Consider the following 24,215-nt stretch of genomic DNA (forward strand, 5'->3'; position numbering starts at 1 on the left):
TTCTCCTAATGGACAAATTATGAACAAATATTCTTACTTGTAATGTGGTCCTCTGTGTTAATCTTGCTTTATGGCTAATGCTTTTTGCGTCTTAAGAAAAGTTTCCCTACCCTGAGATCATGGGTGTATTTTCCTGTATTATTTTGTATGAGTTTTATTTGCATTTCACATTTAGGTCTATAATTACCTAAGTGGTGTATGTGTATGTGAATGGATTAGGGTGTATTTAATTTTTTTTTTTTTTTTTTTCATTTACACAGCCGGTTCTAATGCCAGTTACTAACAAAATCTTTTTTTTTTTTTTTGGAGCAAAATCATTTTTTACTCATTCTTCTCCAGTGCAACATCTGCTATATATCAAGGCTCATATATAGGAGGGTCTATTTCTTGACTATTCTGTGTGATTGGTTTGTTTGTTTATGTAGCTGTATGCCAAAAGCATTCATTCTGTTTATAATGTTACTGTGATTAAAACAGTCTTAGTATCTGGTAAAGTAAGTTCTTTCACTTTATCTTTAAGATTATCTTGATTTAAAAAAAAAGATTATCTTGATTATTCGTGGGCCCTTTTATTTCTTTGTAAATGTTAGTGTAATTTGTCATAAAAATGCCTGTTGGGTTTGTAACTAGGGCCCAAGCTATACAGGAGCACCTGGCTTCAGGGGTTCCAGACCAGATTTGGCCACCCACTCATCACTGACAAAATTCAAAGACAGTGAGACAAATGATGGTAAAACAAGAAGGGATTTTATTTCAATTAAGCCAACACCAGGAAGATAATGGACTGCTGTTTCAAAGAGTATCTCCAAAGTGCAGAAAATTCTTATAGGTTTATATAAGAAAAATATGAGACAGAGGTTGATGGGTACATACATGCATGTGGGCCTTAAAGGTCGGTCAGGTCCATCATTTTCTTGGTGTAAAAAATGTGGGGTCTTGCTGGTGTCAGGGCAGTTGTTATTGCCTGAGGGGTACTTTCAGTTCCCATTATAAGATGCTTTCCCCATTGGGTCTTTTGCCTGAGTTGAATGGTAAGCTGGAAAGAAGAAATTAATCACTTAGAAAGTACAGACTAATGTCAAAACAGAGGTAAAGTCTACTTTCAGGGTTTTTTTACTTTCAGGTTTTTGATTGGCATTTAATTGAGTCTGTAGATCAGTCTAATTCATGAACATGGTATACTTCTGTATATACTTGAATCTTTTTAAATGTCTTCCAATTAAGTTTTAGTCATTCCTAGTGACCTTTGTCTTCATTATTTGTTACACTCATTCCAGGGTGATTTTTATAATGCTACTAGTATTTAGTGCTAGTTTTATTTTTAAATTTAATATTGTGTCTGCTGGCATATTTTGAAATACAGCTTTTGAATATTGATTTTTAAAAATTCATAAACCTTGCATAACTCTAATTATACTGACCTCTTGTGATGTCTTTTAAGAATAGTCATATCATTGGCAAATAGTGACCATTTTGTTTCTTCCTGTTCTTTATAGTTTTCCTTACCCCTTCTCCTCTTGCTTGACTGTACTGCTTAGGACTCTGGTAAACAGTTGAATGGAAATGGCAATTGCCCAGTGTCTTTTATCTTGTTCTGATCCTGAAATTTTACCTCCAAATTTAAGTATGATGTTAATCTGGATGTTTTTGTTATCTTTTATCAGAGTAAACAGGTTTATATCCATTCCTAGTTGACTTAATATACAATTTAAAATTGTGAATTGTTGTTGAATTTATCATTTTCCTTCCATTTTTTGAGATGATCATTTGATTTGTGTCTCCTTTTTTTTATATTAATAAATAGTTGATTTTCAGATGCTTAAACCCAATTGTATTCCTTGTATAAACTTAATTTGATCATTGATGTATTAACGTTTTGGGTTTTTCTTTTATATATAAATTGCTGGATTTGGTTCAGTTTTGTTTAGGATTATTGCATCTGTTCATAACAGATCACAGGTAGCTTTCCTTTGTCATACTGTTCTCATTTTGGTATCAAGGTTATATTCCCCTCATAAAGTGAGTTGTAGATGATGCCTTCATTTTCTAGTCTCTGGCATGGTTTATGAAAGACTGGCATTATTATTTCTTCCTAAATTTTGATAGAATATGCCAATGAAACTCTAGGCTTAGAATTTTCTTTGTAGGAAGGTTTTAAAGTATGTTTCAAATTCTTTAATAGTTATAGCACTATTCTGATTTTCTACTTCCTTCTAGGTCAGTTTGATAAATTGTAGTTTTTCAAAATTTGCCTTTTTATTTTTCAATTTTATTGCTATAAAGTCATTTGAGGGATCCCTGGGTGGCGCAGCGGTTTGGCGCCTGCCTTTGGCCCAGGGCGCGATCCTGGAGACCCGGGATCGAATCCCATGTCGGGCTCCTGGTGCATGGAGCCTGCTTCTCCCTCTGCCTGTGTCTCTGCCTCTCTCTCTCTCTCTCTGTGTGTGTGACTATCATAAATAAATAAAAATTAAAAAAAAAAAAGTCATTTGAATGCCTATAGGTTCCATAGTCTTTTTCTTCCTGATAATGGTTATTTGTATTCTGTCTTCTTCTCCCCTCCTTTTCCCCTTCCTTATCTTATTATCAGTGTCACTCTAGATTTATCACTCAGTCTTTCCAATAGACTAGCATTGCCTTTGTTTGGGGAGGTTTTTTTTTTTTTTTTTTTGTATTTGTTTTCTGCCTCATTAATTTCTGATCATATTTTGTTCTTTCTTTGGGTTTATTTTGCTGTTTTGTATTTTTTTTTTCTAACTGAAATGAAACGTTAGCTTCTTAATTTTAAGCTTCTTTTTAGGTGAATACATTTAAAACTATCAGTGTTCCTCCCAATATTTTTATTTCCATGTCATATGCCTTTATTATCATTATTACAAATTAAAAACAATTTGTAACTTCCATAATGATATCTATTTTGACTTAGAATTTATTTAAAAATAATTTCCAAACATGATGAATTCCTCGTTATTTCAAGTTGATCTTGAACATTATTGCATTATTGTCAAAGAATATATATAGTGTAATATTGATGTTTTGAAATTTTTTGAGACTTGCATTATGGCCTGGGAGAAAGTCTTTTTATGTCAGTGTTTCACCTATGCTATGGAGAGTATGTAATGTGAAGCTTTTGGTTAATGTTTTTCATTATGTGTCCATCATGTAAAGTTTGTTACTTTACTGTTGAAATCTCTAGTTTCCCTACTGATTTTTCTTTGTTTCTTTTTTTTTTTTTTTTTAAAGATTTAAAAAAAAAATTATTCATGAGAGACACAGAGAGAGAGGCAGAGACATAGGCAGAGGGAGAAGCAGACTCCTTGCAGGGAGCCTGATGTGGGACTCGATCCCAGGACCCTGGGATCACAACCCAAGCCAAAGGTAGATGCTCAACCACTGAGCCACCCAGGTGCCCCTCTCCTTGTTTGTTTCCATCAGGTATTCAATAGCAATGCATTAAAATTTTTCTCTGTATTTGTAGACTTATCTACTACAGCTTCTTGTCATTCTGTAAATTTTTGCTTTTACTTAGAGTTCAAGTTATTAGGTCATATCTTCTGGTGAATTGAACCCCCCTACTTTTCCTTTGAAGTCATTTTCTTTCCAATTATACTATTTTCTATAAAATGCCCTTTGATATCATAGCTACCCAGTTTTCTTTGGATTAGGGATTGCATACTCTTATTTTTTTTAATCCTTTTACTCTCAGCCTTTCTACATTGGTATGTTTTAGCTGATACTCTTATAATTACATAGTTGGCTTTTAAAAATCCAATGCAGTAGTATTTATCCTTTAGTTACAATATTTTAGTGTATTTACACTTAATGTACATATTGTTATGTTTGCATTTCAGTATTTCTAAAACTTAGAAATCTTAATATAGTCTTTTATTCAGTCTTTATACCAGTTTGTATACATGCATAAGGATATCTGACAAAATTTTAAGATTTATTTATTTATTTTAGAGAAAGAGTTGGGGGAGGGGCAGAGGGAGACAGAGACTCTCAAGCAGACCGTGCTGACCTTGGAGCCCAACATAGGACTAGATCTAACAACCCTGAGGTCATGACCTGAGCCTATATCATGAGTCAGGCACTTAATCAACTGTGCTACTCAGATAGCCCTTGACAAATTTCTAGAAAAGGATTTTGCTTAGACATTAAAAATATTGGCCATTTTGGTTCTTTTTTTTTTTTTTTTTTTTTTTAATTTTTTTGGATCTGACTTTGAGAAAGTGATTCATTGTATGATGTTTATGACAGATACTTTTCTTCATGTTTTTCATCTTAAGATACATTATTTGGGTAACCAGATAGCCATGTTGAGAACGAAATGCTTTATGTTTGTGAGGTATGAATATTGCAAAAACATTCTGTGTTTTTTCAGTTTATTTTTTGGCTTGTCATGTCTGAAGAATTTGCACGTTCTCTTTTTTTTGTGCTGCAGTAGCTTTGCAGCTGTGTAGCTTGACTTTATTATCTTTCGTGAAAGCTTTACTACCTCTTTTTTTTTTCCTCTGATGCTTTTGCTCTGGGAGGAGAATTGACAACACAAGTTAAAGTTTAATGCCATTTGGTGTGTCAAATGTAAATGTAAAGCAACTATACTTAATGGAATGTAAACTAAAGTTCATTTGACATTTCTAGTAGCAATATATTAAGTTTGAGAGGAAAGGATGTAATTATTTGTTAATGTTTATATCATACAAGTGATTTTACTTATAAAAAAAGTATTTTATTATAGAAAATTTAGAACATAGACAAAGGTATAGGGAAGAGATGTTTTTGTTCTCAACACTTAATAATTATCAATTCATGGATAATTTTGCTTCATCTCTACTACTTTCTATTAATTTGAGATACATCTGAAACATCATATCATTTTAGATAGATATACTGAGGAGCAGCCCCAGTGGCCCAGTGGTTTAGCGCTGCCTTCAGCCCAGGGCGTGATCCTGGAGACCAGGGCATGGAGCCTGTGTCTCTGCCTCTCTCTGTGTCTCTCATGAATAAATACATAAAATCTTTTTTAAAAAAACATACACACTGATACTCACCTTGATCAAACTTTAGTCATGCTCATCTGGATTCTCTTCCGAATGGGTTCTCAACTTTGGTCTTATGTGTCTGTTTTTTTGTATTGCTCAGTTTTGGTGATAAGCTTGGTTTAGCTAAAATTCTGTACCTTCAACACCCCTGGGTTCCTTAGCCCCCACCATCTTCCAGGTGATATCCTATCACCCTGGGCTGCCTTCAGCAAGAATCTTGTTAGATCTGTTTAGCCAGAATCCTTCTTACCCCAGATGTTTCCTCTTAGTAATTTTTCATCTACTGAACACCCCCCCATCCCTTCTCCTTGGCTGTTAATTCCCACTGTTTTCTTGTATTGTGAATTAAGCCACTTTCTATATGGAGATCTCTTTTTCCCCTTTTGCAGTAGTCCTGAATAAAATGTTTTTTTCCTTTTTAACTATTGTACAGTTGTATATTTCATTACATACCTCTAAAAGATAAGAATTCTTTTGTAGGCTATTATCACATCTAAAATATCACATCTAAAATATAACTGTATAAAATCACATATCCTGTGATTTTACATTTCTTCAATTATTTCATAAAAAATATACTTTGAAATTGGCATATCTTTTAAGTCTTTTGTTTTAATTCTATAGGTTCCCCCCCCCCTTCCTTTTTTACCCTTACTATATATTTGTTGAAGAAATCAGGTCATTTGTTTCCCAGTTTGGGTGTTCCTGATTATGTTCTGAGCTGTCATTTAACATGTTACTGTTTCCTGTTACTTTCTGTAAATTTGGTAGTTAGATCTAAAGGCAAAAAAAAATGTCTTTTCTTTCTTTAAATATTTTATTTATTTTTGAGAGAGCACAAGAGAAGGAGACCGAGCACACAGGGAGAGGCGAGGGAAAGGGAGAAGCAGACTCCCCACTGAGCAGGGATCACAATGTGGGACTTGATCCCAGGACTCTTGAGACCCTGACCTAAGCCAGAGGCAGACACTTAACAGACTGAGCCACCCAGACACCCCCATTTTTTAAGTACTTCTAATGTTGTAGATTTCTTGGATCATGTGTGTTAGAAGGGACTTGAAGATTGAACATTGTAATACTGTGGTTATATATGCATAGTTAGAATACCGTAGTCATCTATTCTACATCCCTGATTTAGGGATGGTTTAGGAGAAGTTGTGGTTTATCTGAAATTCCACATCAGTTGAGGATGCATTTGGAAGTAGAAATATCTTCCCCTTCTGAATCTTCTTTAAAGATTTATTTATTCATTTGAGAGAGACATAGAGCATGAGCAGAAGAGAGGGACGACACAGTTTCTCCACTGAGTAGGAAGCCTGATTCTGGGCTTAATCCCAGGACCCAGGGACCATAACCTGAGCCTTAGGCAGACCCCAACGACTGAGCTACTACCCTGATGCCCTCCCCTCTTCTGAATGTTCAAGTCCTTTGTTGTGTTGCCACTTAGTGTTTTTGTTTTTCAGACCTTGCATTCAGAGTATCATCCCCTGTGGAACCTCCCAGCTGTGACTGAATTCTTAAATTTGTCTTTTGTTCTCTTTCCACTTGAGCCCCATGCTGACTGTAATTCAGTTTATTAATCTGATAATACCTAAACTGTGTCAAAGTCCTCTTTTGCCACACCTTCCAATCTATGTGCCCTTCCCTAAAGTTTAATTGGAGAGCACTTTAGCCTGAGTAATAATTCCTTTACCATAAGCAGAAGCATAGCCATGGCCCCCTTAAGCATGAGAGATGTGTTTACTTTTGAAATTTTTTTTGACTTTTAGATTTTTTATTACAAAAGTAGAATAATTATTAAAAATTCCAATAGGAAGTAATACATTTGTTTAAAATTTAAAACATAAATACCAAATGTACAATGATCCTCTCTTCTATTTCTTTCCTTCCTCAGTGATAACAATCATTAGGAGTTTGGTGTGTCTCATTCTAGACTTAACTATACAAATACAGTTTATATATTATATATTCTCTTACATGAAGTTTTGTTTATTTTTTTAAAGATGTTATTTACTTATTCATGAGAGACACAGAGAGAGGCAGAGACACAGGCAAAGGGAGAAGCAGGCTCCATGCAGGGAGCCTGATGTGTGACTCGATCCCAGGACCCCGGGATCACACCCTGGGCCAAAGGCGGATGCTCAACCACTGAGCCACCCAGGCGTCCCCAAAGTTTTGTTCTTTAAAGACAATTCAAAATTTTGGACTTACATCACACAACTTACTTATGCAACATGGTCAGTATATTTTATAGGGAAGGTATTCTTCTTCTAGTTAGTGCTAGGTAGCTATAATTTTCATTTTTCCTTTAAGACTTAGTTGTAAATCAGGAAAAACAAGTTAAGAGAGTGCCTACAAATACCAGGAAAATTTACAGATAAATTTTTTTGTATAAAGGTATGGAACAATAGTATCATAAAAACTAAGTTATTCATGAATGCTATATAGCATGTATTTTTTAAAAGTCTTAAAACAGTAGAATTTATATACCAAAGGACCTCAAAGGAAGAAATTTACATTTAGTTAATTTGGTAAAATTAGCTCACTGTCAAAACTTGTTTAAAAAAAAAAAACCTAAGAAAATTTGAAAAATACAGAAAACAGGGAAAAAAAAACCACGCACAGTCTTTTTTTTTTCATACATAGTCTTATAGTAAATGTTAATAGCCAAAATCAGAATTAAATAAAATATTCCTATTGTAGTCTTTTATCTAGCCTGTATTTCTTTCTTAAAATCCTTTTTTCCCAAATCAGGTCAGATTTTATAAGAAGGGCTAGTTTTCTCTGAGGTTCAAACTTTTTGAAATATAAAACTTTATTTAAACTAATTTAAAAAAGGATCCCAAATAACTGTAATGTACCAGACAAATAGAATTACTCTCTTCTTTTTACTGCCACTTGAGTCCTTTCCTTCTCTTACTCTAGTTCTTATACAAATGCCTTGACTTGGAGTGGACCTTAAAGATTGGCTCATTCAATACTTAGGAAAACAGATTTTACAGAAACCCTTAGTCCTATGGTATTGCTACTAGCCAATAGAACATTTTTAGTTAGTGGCACTGCAGCAACATAACTTATTTCAGAAGAATCTCCTAGTCCAGAGGAATCACCTCAGAGAAGCTGTAAAAATGTGAACTCAAATGAGCGTCAGCTTTTTTTTTTTTTAATTTAGGAATAATAGATTGAAACAAAAAGAGTTACTTTATTTCTGAATTTCATAAAAATTTTTAGTGAAGAGACTGTTGGAGAACACTTTGAGACACATTTTACTAAAAGCCTTTTTTTTTTCCTGAGAGCACAAAATCTTCGTGAGGTAGGAAAAGTAGGATAGGAGAGAGAGAGAGAGAGAGAGAAATCTCCTATGTAGTAAACCTTTTGGCATAATTTCACAAGTAATAGCTAAGTTATTTGGTATGTTAAGTTTTCTTCTCAAAAGCTAGAATGTCTTACTAGCTAGCTCCTTGAAGGAAGGAAACAAGAGGCTGTTGGAGGGGATTAGGGCGATAAAACACTAATCAGCTGTTCAGTTACTAAATTTTTTAATCTACAGAAGTCTGTAGTACATTTCTGATAATTAAGAATAGACTTTTAAACCCAATTTTAAATTAAAATTTTAATGAGAATTTTTATAATAAAACCATACACTCTTACTAGTATGTTCCTCCCATTTTTCTACATCAGAAATAAAAAGGGGCATTGTCCACATCCAGTATTTCCTTTTCACATTGCCGTATTACATACTTTGTTTCCCTTACATTTATCTTAAAATGGAAAAGAATGTTTCTTTTGTTTTACTGTACTTGCCACTGATGTTATAGAAGCTGTATTGTGAGTGCTTTAAAATTCTCAAACCAGTTTTGTCTGTTGTACTTGGAGCTTAGTCATCATCATACGTAGCAGGACCTGATTAAGAAGGCTGTTCCGCCTCTAAGCCTTGCTAGATTGTAGCCACTAGCAACCGGGCTGCAATAATTTCCCTTTGATGACATCATTCACTGTGGAAGAACCCAGTTGCTTCAGTGAGTCGAACTACATACAGTTCTAACCCTCATCAAATATGGCATCTCCCTCGCTTGCTGCAGCAGGGGTGGAAGAAATGCCAGTTTTTTTTTAAGCTAGTGAGCTTTTCTTTTTCTTTTTCGTCTTCTTTTTAAAAATTCTAATCATGGATGCTGCTTCTGATCCCTATTTGCCTTATGACGGGGGAGGAGACTGTATTCCCTTGAGAGAATTACATAAAAGAGGTAATACCATCCCCTTGCTATGAATCCTCTGTTGGTATGTTTTGCATGTGGCTGGGCGGTTCTGTAGTTTAAAACAGGTTCTGGATTGTCCTTTAAATATTGCAGTATGTTGTTTAGTTGCCCTATAATGTTTTAAGGGGCAAATGCCGCCTTCTGAATGGCTCTGTAGTCGTCCCTGATTGTTTTCTCTGTGCAGATTAGTACTGCTTCAGATCACATCGGACTTGGACTCGTACTCTGACTCCATCTTCTATGTGAAAATCCTCTTGCTATTTAACTGCGAAAATGAATTAATCCGCTTTTACAGCTAACTAGTGTCATGTTAGCACCTAAAAAGTAATGTTTTTTAAAAACTTACGTGTTTCCTTTCATTGACACAGAGAAATCAAGTATGTGTCTGTGCACCTGTGTGTTTCAACTGCTGCCAGTTCCTATGTAGCTTTTGCCACCACGAAGTAAATTTATAGTAAAAGCTCTCTGTCTACATTTTAGAACACTTGAAGATGGCAATAAAGATGAACAAATTCTTAAATTATTTTTTTCACTTAATATCTATTTCAGCTGATTAACATTAACTACATTGTCTCCTACAGGTATTTTATGAAAACTGATGTGAGTAAAACATTTAGGGTAATTTTTACATGCCAGAAAAAATAATACCCCGTAGTTTGTAAAAACTGGAAAAGCACCCGGCATTCATGTAAATCTTTTGGAAGGCACTGCCTGGGTCTTCATAAAACTGATTACTTGTTAATAGAACTGTCCTTTTAAAATTTTTCTTAAAATAATCTAAAAATAGACTAGTTGGTAGTTCTAGAAAAACAATTGAACGTTAAGAAAAATCTCAACTAGATGATTTCATTTATGAGCCACATTAATTTGAATTACAGCATGATATTATAAACTCATTTTATGGTTCAACCCAAACTTTGGTTTATGAAACAAATAAGGAAGTCATGAGCATATTTAGCTGATTTATTTAAAATATAGTTTGTATTCTGATAACTTTTTTTTAGTACTAAGTTCTGTTAGGATTAGAAAATGTTAAGGTATTCAGCAGATATTTACTGGTTGCATTATGTCTGTTGGACACAATTTAGGCTCTGAGCAGTTGTAACATTGGTTATCCTGTAGTATTCTGTTGTTTGTAAAAGCTTTTCAGATTTTGAGAAAAACTATACGAAGATCATGTTAAAATATAGTGTACTTTTCCTTACAGAGTTTTTCTCAATAAAAATTTTCTATATAAGTATGTATACATATTGTTTTAAACATTTGGGGAAATATTTAAAAGCATAAAGAAGAAAATAAAATTTTCTCATTATCTTACCACTCGGGTTTTTTTGGTTTGTCTTTTAATTTTCCAATTTTTAATGTGTTCATAAACTCTCCTTTTTCCTATGTTTTCATCACTTCTTTTCTGGTAAGGATTTCTTTAAATAGGAAGCAGTGTGAATGCATGGTGACTGTTCAAATGTCACAGTATTTGCTAATCAGTAATTAAACTGTAAAACAAGACAAACTGTGTTTTCTCTGAGCTATTACAACATCTGTTTCTTGATGGTGATAAACCAGAAAACCTGGGCTTGGGAAATTTAAATTCTCAGTGTTGGGCTTGACAGTCTTTGAACTTAATATGGACTCGATCTCTGTGAGATATGCTAATAATAAGAAGCCAAAGCTTATGTGAGAGTAAGGCATGGTTATTACTAAAACGTAAGCTTTTTGTTTCCCTTATATTTTCATGAATAGTCTTTTAGGAATCTTGCTTAAGGTCTAAATCAGGCACATTCTTAGCAGCCCAGATAGGTTCCTTATCCCTTGATGAGACTTACTGTAATATAAGCCAACTATTTGAAAGTAACATTGTGTCTTTGTAGTACAGATCAGTCAGTTATTAGGCCCACTTGAGTGTACTGTGGTATCCTGATATCTATGGATAAGAGGTTATTTGTTTTCCGTAATTTATGACCTATTGTAGCCATGGGTCCACACAAAGGAACTGGAGATGTAGAAACAAGCAGCTAGCATAAATCAAGAAAACTGAATCAGCTTTCTTATGAGGATGAAATTACCATGACTAGAAAGATTTCTTTAGGCTGATGAAGAATGAAGAGGCAGGTATTCAAAATGTAAAATTGTAAAGGGTATCAACAAAATAGACATGAATCTGTTACTGAGTCTCTGAATGCTAGAGTTAGGGATTACCTTTGTGGAGTAAATAAAATTCAGTTCTATTTTTCAAAGTGAGATGGTAAATGATGAAGCTTTCTACTTAAGTTGATAATATAGAGAAGACTGGAAATGTAAGTAGAGGGATCCCTGGGTGGCGCAGCGGTTTGGCGCCTGCCTTTGGCCCAGGGCGCGATCCTGGAGACCCGGGATCGAATCCCACGTCGGGCTCCCGGTGCATGGAGCCTGCTTCTTCCTCTGCCTGTGTCTCTGCCTCATTCTCTCTCTCTCTCTCTCTCTCTGTGACTATCACAAATAAAAAAAAAAAAAAAAAGAAAGAAATGTAAGTAGATTAAACATCGAATTAGTTAATATGTCGATAGATTAGAAATTAAGAAATGCCTTAAAATGCCTTTTAGAAATAGCTATGTCTGATGTAAATTTCCTATACAGAAACTATCAAGCTTTTTCATAAAATGTGTGTTCCATTTTTATAAGGAAAAGAATTAAAAACTTGGTTAATTTGGATGTTAGCTTTAATACTTTGACTTTTTCTTAATTTGTTCATGAAGTTCAAGCAGTTTGGGGAGTTGAATTCTTTTCTTCTTTCAGGCCTTTCTTTTACTCCATGAGGGCCCTTTAAAAATTATTGAAGATTAAATATTTCATTCAAGTATTTACTGAGTTCTTGTATGGAAAAGGTCCTATTAGGTGCTGTTGTGGAGAATGATGGTGGTAGTAATAGTAATATTAATAATAGCTAATATTTAGTATAGAATTTACTGTTTGCCAGATACTTTTGTAAGTGCTTTGGTATATTCATTCATGTGTAACAAATCATTTAATCCTCCTCACAGACTTGTGACTTAGGTCCTGTTAGAATCCCCATTTTCCTATTGACAGAACTGAGGTAAAGAAATCATGAAGGGAAGTTAGGATTCAATCCAAATGATTTGGCTCATGCTCCAGTTATGGTGAAATAGTCCCTCTCACTCTGTATATCCATGCTAATTCGTGGCATTTGGAGCCTGGCAGGGGCATTAGAAAGCTTCCCAAGTTTAGAAACAAAGAAACAAAGCCCAAGGAAGTTAATAAGTTTCTATTGAGTGGTATAGAGTCCCTGGTCTGTGGGATTTTAGGGGAGGAAGAGATCAGTCTCCTTTTGATGAGTGCTGTCGAAGTAGGCCAAGGTTTCAAGTACACAAGGGAATTTGATAGGACATTCCTAGTAGAGAGAGGATAGAATGAGTAAATGCTCTGATGGGAGTAAATGCCTAATATGTGGTTTCCTGATTAGTTTTGCTTATCCATGGGGCTATTCGGGGGCAGAATAGCCAGGCAGAAGAGTGCCAGATCCTAGAGGAGTTTGAATGCCAGACCAATTATGGTCTTAAAGAACAAAAAGTGGGGGCTTCCTAATGAGATAAACTTTTGGGGTCTTAAGGTTCTCCCTGAAGTCGTTCTTGATATACATTAGCTCAGAAATGTATTTGGATAAAGTATATATTTTTAAATTTTATTTATTTATTCATGAAAGACAGAGAGAGAGAGAGAGAGAGAGAGAGAGAGGCAGAGGAAGAAGCAGGCTCCATGCAGGGAGCCCGACACCGGACTTGATCCCAGGTTTCCAGGATCAGGCCCTGGGCTGAAGGCGGTGATAAACTGCTGAGCCACCCAGGCTGCCGCTTTTGTTACTAGTATAATAGATGAACTTGTTCATTTTTTATCTCCTCAAAAAAAGTATCATTAGCATTTTTTGCACATTATTTGGAAATCCAGGTGTTAGATGATATTTTTACTGCCAAAGGGATGTTCTGTAGGCTCTTTGTAAAATGATGTTAGGATGCAGGTCCTTACTGTACTTCCATTACCTCTTTTTGCCAATTAGAAAAATTTTATGTCTCTTCTTACAAATTTATTCATATAAGTGTAAACTAAAAAAACAAATATTCTTTATTCGATGTCAGGAACTCTTTGTATTCTAAAACAATAGTATAAAAACAAAGCCTGTGTTTAAATTTATTTTGCTCACAGTATCGGAACTTAAAACCTTCACAAAAATCTGGTTCATATTACTATCTCTAGCTCTATTTTCTAAAAATAACGGGCATTTTATTATTTTTGATTTTTTTTTTATCTTATGGCTTGTCGTTAAGTCAGAAATGCTTTGTGTATCAAGATTTCAAAATGTGAGCAAATTTCCTGCCATATAGAGTAGGTTTGTAATTTTGGCCATTTGCCTGCCATTGAGATCTCTGCTTTGTGACTACACAAAGCCACAGGAGACTGGTGGCTTAAATTATATTTGAAAGTTTTGTTTTTGTTTTTAAATAAGCATATGTTTAATTTGTACTGTTGGGAGTCCATTAAAACCTTAATTAAATCAAAAAGATTTCTTTCAGTTTATTCCTCTTGCCACTCAAGAAAGCAAATTTCATAAGTCTTTTATTCATATAATACACACATTATCTTACATTTCAGAGATAACAAATGAACATGGAATTTGTTTCCAGTTATACAGGTGTCTTTATATCCACTTTATTATCTCTACCTAAGGATGTGGCTTTTTATTTTGGGATGGCAATGGAACAGAGAAGAAAACAGTGAATTGGGTAATGGACTCAGCATTGCTATTGACTGCCTGTATATCTCTGGTCAACTTCTTTGGAATTTGGTTTTAATTTCCCAGTCTTTATAGTTTAAATCTTAAATATGACTGTGGATGGCAGAACAAATTTCAAGAGCATATAGTTTCTTCATTTATCCAGTGGACATTTAATTGACCACCTACTAAGAACTTTGCACTGTGCTTGCCATTAACCTTTTTAATCTTTCATTTGGGAGCCTGTTAACATTCTGGAACTTCCACTATCAACTTACATTTACTTTCCCCTCCCTCACCAGGATGATCATTTCTTATCAGTAAGGTCACAGAGGGAAGGAAAAAAAAAAGCACAATGGGGACTAGACTTCCTGTAATATACAGAAGAAACTGAGTAGTCAGAATATGTAGAATTTTGGGTTACTGGCTGCCTTTTTTTTTTTCATAATTAAAAAAAATGTGTGGTGTGTCTGTGATAGGATAGTAGTCTGCATTATGATTTTAAGTGCCAAGGATCCCAGCTCTTGTATCTTTTGAAATGGACTCTAGAAGTAGTTAAGAACTAATCTTAATAAATAAATGCATACCTACTTTTTCATCCCAGCCTAGTATTTGGCTATTCCCCTTGGAGAAAAGACTTAGGCTGCTGAACATGTGTGACTGTGAAATTTACTAATAAGTTCAGTTCAAGGTGTAACAGTAGTTTTTTTTCCCCCAGTGTTTTTTTGTTTTTGTTTTTGTTTTTTAGTTCAGTTTGGCAAGTATATATTGTGGGCCAAGTGGGTGGGAATATAAAGGTTTTTTTGTGGAAAAGCAGATAATTTTATTAATGTCTGTATTTTAGTTCAGTGTTTGTCAAATTGCATATTTTAATGTGTTGGTCATGAAATCAACTGGGTTGTGACTAGTATCAAAAAAAAAAAAAAAAAAAAAGAGAAAGAAAATAGTAAAGTATGACTGTATTTGCCAGAAAGTAAGTATACTAAACTTTGGTTTTATTTAGGTATATGTCTGTATACCTTTCTCACTATGTTAGTGAGAAATGTTTCTTGCTATGGGCCACAGTCACATAAGTTTGAAAACCAGTTTCTAAGTATACACATGGAGGGGCAGTTAGCTCTCCCTGGGGTAAAGTAGGATTCTTATGGCCCAAAATGAATCTGTAACAACCTGATGCTGAAAATGGAATAGATTTATTGTCACAGGCCCCTGCTACAGCATAGGAACATGAGTGCTGGTAGCAAAGCAGTGCCCATGAGTAGTATTGCCATAATTTTTCGTTACAGCATTTTAAATAATATAGGACAAGTTTGGAACCGAAGGCAAAGAGGGATGATAACGGTGAAGGGTAGGATTGTATTAATTGTCTGAAAAATGCCTGTGCACAGGTGTTTTGGGAGAAGGCACTACCTAAGAGTTCTTAGACCCACTAGGAGAGAGGAGTGTCCACATATCTTACAGTATACGTATGCAGGCAGACTAACCATGAAATTATTTTTTAGTCAGTATTCCATAGTGGTAAGATATGCCTTTAGAATCATACTGCTTGAATTTGAATCTCTGTTAACTCCTTAGTAGATGTGTGACCTTAACTCTTTGGGTTTTGTTTTTCTAATTTATGAAATGGAGTAATACCTATTTCATGGGGTTGTTGTGAGGATTAAATGAGCTAATATATATAAAGTGCCAAAAACAATGTAGATAATGTTTTATTGTTGTTAGATACCAGATAGATAGCAGTACCTGGCTTCTATAGAGGTAGGAAAGAATTTTTAAAATTCTGATCTAGTCTAGTTTATTCGTTATTTCTTTTGTCACTTGTGCTTTGGTGTTTTATTTGCAAAACCATTGCCTAACCCAAGGTCATAAACATTTAGTCTTCTGTTTCCTTTTAAGAGTTTTCTAGTTTTAGTTAGCCCTTGCATTTAGATCTGTGATCCATTTTGAGTTATTTTTTATGTATAGTGTGAGGTACAAGTCCAGCTTTATTTTGCATGTGGATAGCCAGTTGTCCCAGCATCATTTGTTGAAAAGACAAACTCTTTTTTTGTTTAGATTATAGATATTGGTAAATGAGTTTCTGTTTACATAGGTATGTATGAATTCGTACATACTTTTGTACTTAACTGCTTATAGAAGCATTTTTCATAATAGCTAAAAGGAGAAAACAATCTAAATGTCCATCAGTGGTTTAATGGAATATTATGGAATATCCATTAATGCGATATTCACTCAAGAAATGAAGTACTCATACATGTTGTGACATGGATGAACTTTGAATACATACTAAATAAAAGAATCCAAATACAAAAAATTATGTATTTCTGATTCCGTTTATATAAAATGGCAAATAGGCAAATCCATGTAGGCAGAAAGTAGATTAGTAGTTGCTGAGGACTGGGAAGGTGAAGAGATACAAAATTCTACATCTGGAGAAAAAAATAAAGTTCTTTATCAATAAAATTGTTTTTGCAAGAAAACTACAACCCAGTTAACAGCTCGTTGATTAGATAATTTTTCCTGCTTACTGAGGTGTTTTAGTGTTGATAATACTTGAACTATGAAATAATGTTAGTGTTTTCTTTTTTTTTTTTTTTAATGTTAGTGTTTTCTAATTACAAAATGTCCGTTTCATGGAAAGATTGGTTATTGACCATAGATTTTAGAAATCTGTTTGTGTCCATGCCAGTTGGGCATAATGAATTAAATGATATTTTTTTAAAACTACAGGATTTTTAATATACAATTGTAGAAGAGCTCATCATTCAAATTTGTAAGGTATTTTTCCCCTTTCTGTGTCTTTTTGTGAATCTTTGGGTTAAGAGTAATGCCATATGAATAATGCAGCCTGGTGCAGTTTTAAATACCAGATTATTTGAGCAGAAACACTAGGTCATGCTTATTGAATTCCTGTTTGTCAGATTATCATCAGTTTACACATCCTACTCTAAAAGTGGGTGAAAAAAACCCAGGTACCTCTAAGAGGTTTGTAAGTAAGTTGTGAAGGATATAGTTAAATAGCTAATAAATGGCAGAGCTGGAGAATGACTTTAGGCCTGATCTCCAAGCTCATTAAGGTCATGGAATTTCTCTACTAGGTTACTCTGAAAAGAAGGCAGCCTTTTTTTATTCTCCCAGCCATTGTGTAGTAGAAGGGTAATCTCTGGCATCTGATAGGACTCCAGAAAAGTTTTTCATTTTTTTCTTAAATTTGGGAACTACTTTCAGATTATACTTTCTTACAGTCCAAGTAGTAGGAACTATCCTATATCCTTTTGAAGTTAAGTCATTGACATTAACAGACTCCAGTGTCTTTGTATCACAGTGTTCAAGATTTACATTTCTAGGAGAGGATTTGATCAGTCTAGCTTGGATCATGTGCCTTTGTCTTAGCTGGGGAGGGGAGGATACCTTGATCAGTGTTCTCCACAAGATTACATGCAATGAAGGAAAGAAGCTTCCTAAAAATAATTGGGTTCTATCACAGAAAGAAAGGGAAGGGGTTTCTAGGTGGGTAGAAACAATAAGGGAGTATTATACAAAGAAAAATCCTAATCTGAGGACAGCTGCTGGTTAATGTGGTCATTTTAAATTTGGAGATACACCTGGTTATTGATATTTACTATCTGGGTACCTGTTTGAGGAAAAATGTTAAGAACAAGAAAAAAGTTAAAAATTTAAAAACTAATTGGGAAAGAGGATGACTAATTAGGCTCACATATGTTTATTGCATGTACTGTTTGTAATGCAAACTAACCTGGAAGTTTAAATTACAGTAGGTCACAGCAGTTAAAGTAATCTGAAGTATATTGAAAATGATGTGCATATGCACTCAATGATATAAGATAGTTTTTAGAAAGTATGCTTAGTAATAAAGGGCTTGTAAATAAGTGTGGCTAGAATGATCTCATCTGTATTTTTTTCATTATAGGAGAATGTTAAAGGCTGAAGCCACTTGCCAGTTTAATTATCATAACTCTTGTTTACTCAGTTCCCCTCCTTGCTTCCCAGCAAACTTTGTGTAGTTATGAAGGATTGGTTCTTCATCTAGTCTTTTTTCAGTCCATGTCTTATTGCAGAAAGTCGAAGCCATTGTATTTAAAGCCTTTTGAAACCTAGAAACCTATCTCTTATAACTCCAAGGTACTGGCTTTTAAAATTTTGCCTTTTCTAATGGATTTTAAAAACCTAACTATGAAACTCGGAAGCCATATTAATGGCTCTTGTTTTCTATGTTCTGTTGCGTATTTCTTTTCCTGTGGCAATTGATGCCTCACCGAATTAATAGGAGAAAAATGTGGAGAGGACAAGGAAATAATATTGGGTAAGGAACCTTGATTAGTATTTTCAGAAGGTATTCTGGTGCACCTCTACTACTGTCTTCACAGATAAGTAAATGCAAGCTGTATGTGCCTTGAGAAATGGGAAGGCCAGGGTAGGTAAATCATGTCATTTTGTGTTAACGAAGTGCAACTATAAGAAGAGCATTTTCTAAGGACAAAGGCATGATCAGGGAAGGATTGCCTGACCACCTTTATTTCATTGTCATTTTCATTCTTTGTCTTATAGATTCCCTTCCAGATATCAGTTTTAGAAAAGCTAAATTATAATTTTCAAATTAACCAACCATTGAAGTATTATTTTAGGCAAGAGAGAGATCTACTTTATATACATATTCATGAATGTATATACTTTAATCTGTGCTTGTGGTATTAAAAGATACATGCTTCATTCATACATAAGATGAAGTTGAGAGGTGAAGCTAGATAACTTGTACGATTCATAAAAATTTTATTAACACAATTATTTGTACTTATCTCATTTTAATATATGTAAGTTAAACTTTATAAAAGCTAGGTTGCAGTGAACTATACACAGAGATGATACATAAGGTGTTCCTGAGGATGTGGAACCCTCTTGCACTGTTGGTGGTAATGTAAGATGGTGCACCCACTCTGGAAAACAGTATGGAGATTCCTCAGAAGGTTGAAAATAGAGCTACCCTGTGCTCCAGCAATTGCACTACTGGGTATTTACCCCAAAGATGCAAGTGTAGTGATCCAAAGGGGCACCTGCACCACAATGTGTATAGCAGCAGTGTCCACAATAGCCAAACTGTGGAGAGAGCCCGGATGTCCATTGACAGATGAATGGATGAAGATGTGGTTTTTATATATATATATATATATATATATATATATATAAAATGGAATATTACTCTGCCATCAAAAAATGAAATCTTGCCAATTGCAATGATGTGGATGGAACTAGAGGATATTATGCAAAGCGAAATAAGTAAATCAGAGAAAGACAATGATCATATGCTCTTACTCGTGAAATTTAAGAAACAAAACAGAGGATCATAGGGAAGAGAAGAAAAAATAAAACAAGATGAAATCAGAGAGGGAGACAAACCATGAGACTCTTAATCATAAGAAACAAACTGCTGGAGGGGAGGTGGGGTGGGATGTGGTAACTGGGTGATGGACATTAAGGAGGGCACGTGATGTAGTGAGCACTGAGTGTTATATAAGACTGATGAGTCACTGACCTCTACCTCTGAAACTAATAATAAAAAATGATACATTAGGAATATTTAAAAACCATCGTTATTATTAGGATGCATTATATCTTTAAAATTATTCCTAATGTGGGATATATAGGCACTTCTATTATACTGTTAGAAATGAATGTTCCCTACCCAGTTTAGAGTAGGATAGGAAGTCTGTCTCCTTCTTCATACTACTCAGATTTCCATGTTTAGCAGAACAAACTATAAAAGAAATATATGAAATGTCACACATATTCAAGTAAAAGTTGGAATCTTTTTTTTAAATAGCCAGCTGAATCAGAAATCTGTTGCATTCTATAGACTAATAAATCAGAAAAAAATTAAGAAAAGGCAGATTTCTGTGTATTGATTTTTTTATCCTGCAGATTTGCTGAATTCATTTATTACTTCTGATAGTTTCTTGGTAGAGTCTTTAGGGTTTTCTGTATATAGTATTATGTCACCTGTAAATAATGACAGTTTTATATCTTCCTTGTCTGATTGCTGTTGTTAGGTCTTCCAGTAATGTGTTGAATAAAAATGATAAGCACAGTCTTGTTCCTGATCTTAGTGGGAAAGCTTTTAGCTTTTCACCATGAAGTATGATGTGGTTTTGTCCCATATTGAGTATATTCCCCCTGTCCCCACTTTGTTGAGTTTTTATTATAAACAAATGTTGAATATTGTCAAATGCTTTTTCTGCATCTATTGAGATGATCATATGATTTTTCTCCATTTTGTTAATGTGGTGCATCACATTGGTTTGTGGATATTGATCCATCTTTGCATCCCTGGAATAAAGTCTACTTGATCATGGTGAATCATGCTTATAATGCATTTTTGAATTTGGTGTCCTAATATTTTGTTGGGGTTTTTTTTGCATCTATGGTTACCAGAGATATTAGTCTGCAATTTTCTTGTTTTGTAGTGTTTTTGTCTGGCTTTGATATCAGGATAATTTAGGCCTCCTAGAATGGAAGCACTGAAAGCTTTCCTTTCTTTTCTATTTTTCAGGATAGATTGAGAAACTCTTTCTCATTATCTTTAAATAAAAATGATTTACATTTCTAAATATGAAATTGCTCTGGCATTAGAACTTAACTGCCTTCTGAACTATAGGGTTTAGGTGTCTCTGCACTATTGACTCCCCAGTACTCTTGATGCATGTGTTAGGCATGTCCTCCTCTGTTGGAAGTCCTTGTGACAACTTCAGGGGCTTGATTCTTATCAAATGTTTAACCACTTTCAGAAAGTTTTTTCATTCACTGAAAGGATATTTTTGTGAATTTGAGGAGTATGTTCTTTTTTTAACTCAAGCATCTTTATTATATCTTTTTCCCAATATGGACATCTTTTTTTAATTTTAATTTTTTAAGATTTTATTTATTCATGAGAGACACACAGAAAGAGGCAGAGACACATACAGAGGGAGAAGCAAGCTCCCTTGCAGGGAGCCCGATGTGGGGCTCCCTGGGACCTCTGAATCACGACCTGAGCCAAAGGCAGACTCAACCACTGAGCCACCCAGGCGCCCCATCTTTTTTTTTTTTTTTTTTTTTTTTTAAGATTTTTATTCATTCTGTTGAGAGAATGGGAGCATGTACAAGCAAGGGGAGAGAGATTTGGAGATTCCCTGCTGAGCAGAGAGCCTGATGCCAGGCCTGATCCTAGGACTCTGATCTATGATCTGAGCTCAAGTGAGCTACCCAGGTGCCCCAGCAATTTGGACATCTCTTTGTACTTTTTTATTCTGGTAACAACCTGCAACCTATGGGGAGGGTACTGTGGATCCCCCACCATATTTTTCATGATCCAGATGAAGGCTGAAACACTTTATCTGGAATTCTGGGAAAATTTGTGATGAATCCAGTCTGTACAACTCACACCTTTTGTCACAATTTGTAATCTGTCTGGGGGCCTCTGAACTATTGAGTGCAAAATCCCTGCCAAGAGTGTGGTGACTTCAGAGGCTATGAGAAATAGAAAATAGATCCGTGAGTCAAATGTCTCTTGTAAATGGACGGGTTCCCACTTCTGTATTATTAAAAAATGAGAGAAAGCAGAGCAGAGGACAGACCACTAAATGTGACACTCTGCAAGTACAAATTTTAAATTAAAAAAAAATGTTAATTGATTTCACATTCAGTATGATATCTTTCAGTTTTTGGTAATAGCCCTGTACAATGAGTAAGGAACATGGTAAAAGGAGAGAAATTAAAGCCAAATTGAAATGTCTCCCTTTCTCTTCCTGGGGATTCCATTTAATTATATATATCAGAGCCAAAGAAATACTCTAATCATTTGTCTCAGCAAAAAGTTTTTACTTTCATACCAAAATCTTCCCTGGTTACTGTCCAAGCCAGTTGGGTAACAGGAGTTGCAAGAATGCCCCAGATTTCCTTTAGAAATAATTTGGAGGGGAAACTGTGACTGTTTCCGTGGGCTCCCCTAAAACCAAAAACACCAGTTAGTATTTCTCCCTATAATACTGGGGAGAATACTTTTCAAACACTATTGCTCTGTGTGTAGAAGCAAATAGGGATAAAGGGATACACTGACCTACAAACAGTCTGTTGAAGACACAAACTGCTCTGGCTAATTCTCATGCTAACATGTTCTGTAGCAGCCACAGAAGTTTAAGGGACACAACCTGAAAGCCCCAAAGCACAAAACATTGGTTCACAGGGTCCTCTGGTTTAAAAAATTTGAATCCTTTATTTCTGGTTTTCAGGTATTTTGAATTGCTGCATAGTTTTGTAAATTAGATGTGAAAGTAGTTTCTGCAGAGTATTTGAAAATCATTAAAGACAAGACCCATAGTTAATGTAAATATTGTTTATTTTGTTGCTATACTTTTTGCTACCTCATAAAAATAAGTGTCTACTTTTCTATTTCCTGGCTTATGTCTGTTAGAGTAATACATGCTCCATTTGCTTATCATCTTTGTGGTGCAAACAACTTGACAATTCTTATCATGAGGCTGGTGACATATTGTGTGGATATATGTTAAGTAGTATAGAAATTTTGCTTTTTATTTATGTTTGAAAAGATTTTATTTATTCATGAGAAGCAGAGAGAGAAAAGCACAGACATAGGCAGAGGGAGAAGCAGGCTCACTGCAGGGAGCTGATGCGGGACTTGATCCCAGGGAGCCCCTGGGACCATGACCCGAGCCAAAGGCAGACGCTCAACCACTGACCCACTCAGGCACCCTGCTTTTTATTTTTTGAATAGAAGAGTAATAATTAAGATCAACAGCCCATGTTTCTTTAACTCTACCCAAGTAAAACCAACAAGAGGTGGAGGGAGTTGGAGGTTCTCAAAATATATCATAGTAGACTTTTAAAAACATTTTCTTTTAATTTCAGGCTTAGAGATGTTGAAAATAGTGAAAAGAGTCCTATATACACTTCACTCAGGTTTCTGAAATGTTAACATTTTACCACGTTTGTTTTTTCTTATTCTTTCTTTCACTGTTATATGTGCTATTCTCTGACATAAATTATTTTGTATATGTATATATAATACACAAAATAAATGTGCATGTATATATAAATACTTTAGTGTGTATTCCCTTGTAAATGGACATTCCCTTATATGAAATCAGAAAACTGATATTGATTGACATTCCCAAATCAGAAAACTGTTGATATGTATTATTATCTGATCTACAGACTGCTTACAAATTTTTCAGTTATTTTACTCTGTCTTTTAAGGTAAACCCCCAAAAAACCACAACCCATTTTTTTTTCCTGTTCCACATTCTAATAATCCAGGAGCATGATTATATTTATTTGTCGTATCTTTTGAGTCTCCTATAGCTTTAGAACAGTTCCTCAGTTATTTGTCTTTCATGACTTTGACATTTTTTGAAGAATGTAAGCCATTTATTTTGTAGAATTTCCCTCAATTTGTGTTTATCTTGTTTTTCCTTTTAAGATTCAGTTTATGCATTTTTGGCCAGAAGTGATGTTATCATATCAGAAGGCTATAGAGGCTTTTGATATGTCCTGCAAAAAGATTTTTTTAAATTGCCAATTTTAATATTATCACGTGGAAAGCAGAGTCAGAGATTCTCAAATTTATCAAGACATAAGTACTCACTGTGTTTATTCTCTGTAGTTTTTTTCTTAAGAAAATTTCTGGCCTTTCAGGCAGCTTTTACCAAGTGGAAATTGATGAGTAAAATCAGGGCAGAGAGAGGAAGAAAGAGCTAGTGTAAAAAGTATAAAGTTGTTTTATGTAAATCAACATGGGCTATTGCAGGGATTGGCCTTTTAAACCCTCGGCCAAGAATGATAAATTATTCATTCCTGGAGTACATCTGCCAAAACGCTGAGATCAATATACTCTTCTTTTAGAAGTTTTATACTTTCCAAGGCAAATATTCAACTGTATTAAATAGGAAAGGAAGAGAGAACCCTGTTTGATCTGGTGGAAGTAAATAGACATTGTTTATTAATACAATATTCAATATTACATTGAGTCAGGGATGTTTTTGTTACCTTTGCACATCTCTCTCTTTTTTTTAAAAGACTATTTATTCATGAGAGACACAGATAAGCAGAGGGAGAAGCAGGCTCCCTGCAGGGAGCCCAATA

The 24,215-nt window shown here is 34.7% G+C and overlaps 1 protein-coding gene, 1 long non-coding RNA gene and 1 pseudogene across 3 annotated transcripts in view; 1 reads left to right on the forward strand and 2 right to left on the reverse strand.

Annotated features, from left to right (window-relative positions):
* Nucleotides 1–725: 725 nt before the first annotated feature.
* On the reverse strand, nucleotides 726–8,995 carry LOC111092476. The gene is made up of 2 exons (XR_005378539.1): nucleotides 8,846–8,995; nucleotides 726–1,036 (listed from the first exon to the last, which is right to left on the reverse strand). It is a non-coding gene; the product is annotated as an uncharacterized LOC111092476 (long non-coding RNA).
* An 81-nt stretch (nucleotides 8,996–9,076) lies between these two features.
* The window catches only part of CLCN3 (chloride voltage-gated channel 3), a 51,105-nt gene continuing 35,966 nt past the window's right edge, over nucleotides 9,077–24,215 (forward strand). For both annotated transcript variants that reach the window (NM_001308463.1, NM_001025619.2), the window contains 1 exon segment: nucleotides 9,077–9,289. In NM_001308463.1, the coding sequence (NP_001295392.1) occupies nucleotides 9,211–9,289 (79 nt within the window). In that variant the 5' untranslated portion in view covers nucleotides 9,077–9,210.
* On the reverse strand, nucleotides 20,705–22,220 carry LOC119865878 (annotated as a pseudogene).

Source organism: Canis lupus, chromosome 25 (genome assembly GCF_011100685.1).
Source record: "Canis lupus familiaris isolate Mischka breed German Shepherd chromosome 25, alternate assembly UU_Cfam_GSD_1.0, whole genome shotgun sequence".
Lineage (NCBI taxonomy): Eukaryota > Metazoa > Chordata > Mammalia > Carnivora > Canidae > Canis > Canis lupus.